This window comes from Nanorana parkeri, unplaced genomic scaffold (assembly GCF_000935625.1).
Source record: "Nanorana parkeri isolate BGI_ZX_2015 unplaced genomic scaffold, ASM93562v1 scaffold449, whole genome shotgun sequence".
In the NCBI taxonomy this organism is placed as follows: domain Eukaryota; kingdom Metazoa; phylum Chordata; class Amphibia; order Anura; family Dicroglossidae; genus Nanorana; species Nanorana parkeri.
Window position 1 is genome coordinate 485,455 of NW_017306717.1, and position 1,344 is coordinate 486,798.

At 43.6% G+C, this 1,344-nt stretch overlaps 1 protein-coding gene across 1 annotated transcript; it reads left to right on the plus strand.

The window, feature by feature from the left end:
- The first annotated feature begins 217 nt into the window (after positions 1-217).
- Positions 218-892, plus strand: LOC108790118 (zinc finger protein ZIC 4-like). Its single transcript, XM_018560321.1, has one exon. It carries the CDS (start codon positions 233-235, stop codon positions 707-709), a length of 477 nt encoding a protein of 158 aa, XP_018415823.1. The 5' UTR covers positions 218-232; the 3' UTR covers positions 710-892.
- The last annotated feature ends 452 nt before the right edge of the window (positions 893-1,344 follow it).

Sequence of the window (1,344 nt, forward strand, 5' to 3'; positions counted from 1 at the left end):
ATTCTTGTGGTGGAAGTGCATGCTAGGTGGGATGCATAATATATTACAAATGCTAATTTACATCATCCTTCTAATGAAATACTTACCAATGGACACATAAAAAGCGCATGTCCACAGTTGCGCCAACATATTTGTTGGGGGGAGTAGCTGAACAATATGGCGATCTGGGGAATGTATAATGAATGCAGGAAGTGTCAAATTATGATTGTTTCAATTGGCTGCTGTAAGATGAATGTGGTTCTTTAAATTTTTACGTGCTGTGCTTTGTCTTTTAGGTGAGAAACCCTTTAAGTGCGAGTTTGAAGGCTGCGACAGACGCTTTGCCAACAGCAGCGACAGAAAGAAGCACTCCCATGTTCACACCAGCGACAAGCCGTATAACTGCAAAGTGAGAGGCTGCGACAAATCGTACACCCACCCCAGCTCATTGAGGAAACACATGAAAGTGCATTGCAAATCTCCACCTCCCAGCTCAGGCTATGAATCGTCCATCCCTTCCCTGGTGTCCCCTTCCTCTGATTCAGGACATGACCCTGCAGCCACCTCTTCTCACCCTGAGCGTTTGTCCTCCACCCAGGCCAACCTGAGTGAATGGTATGTGTGCCAAAGCTCAGGGGCAACTGGCATCCCTACTCCCCCTAGCCACACGCCTTCACCCGAGCATCGAAAGGCCTCCTACAACAACTGTGACTCTAGACCGAATTACTAGGACTGATCTCAGCCCAGTGCAACTTGCTTGAGGTTTACTAAATGAGAAATACTGTGTTTTATAATGACTGAAGTGATCGCCCTTGTTTGTGCCTGTAATGGATTAGGGAGTGGGCTAATGTGACTGGTGGCTAGCATAAATGCACAGTGGACGTGAGCACAAAATCAATGCTATATGTGTGTGAATGAGTCTTTAAACCTTACAAGAGGACAAATAAAATTCTGCCCATCCCGTGTTTAATCAGAAAGCACAATGAGATTTTACAACTCTATCTGATTACTGTTCATCCATCAGGATAATCCCTATCAATGAGCCAAAGTCATTTTTTTGAGGGTTCCCAAACGCTGCCCACTCGTGTCTGAAATGCACCCTCCCACGGTGTTCTGAGATCTTTGTTAGCTGCAGTGCTAGTGCTTTTATAAACTTGTCATTCTTTTGTTACTGGTTTGTATAAAAGAACAACAAAAAGTATTTTATTAGTTGTCATGGTCAGTCAAATGTATATACGGAGCGATCAGACTGGTGTATATATTTCTTTTTTTGGATGTAAAGAGACCAAAGCTGGCCACATGGACTGTGCTACAGAAGGTGTAATTATTTTATTAAAAACCGTCCTTTTCCTTTTAATGCCAGCG

Excerpts from the sequence above, each read along its gene's own strand:
- LOC108790118 (XM_018560321.1), top strand. The coding sequence starts at position 233 with ATGTGGTTCTTTAAATTTTTACGTGCTGTGCTTTGTCTTTTAGGTGAG.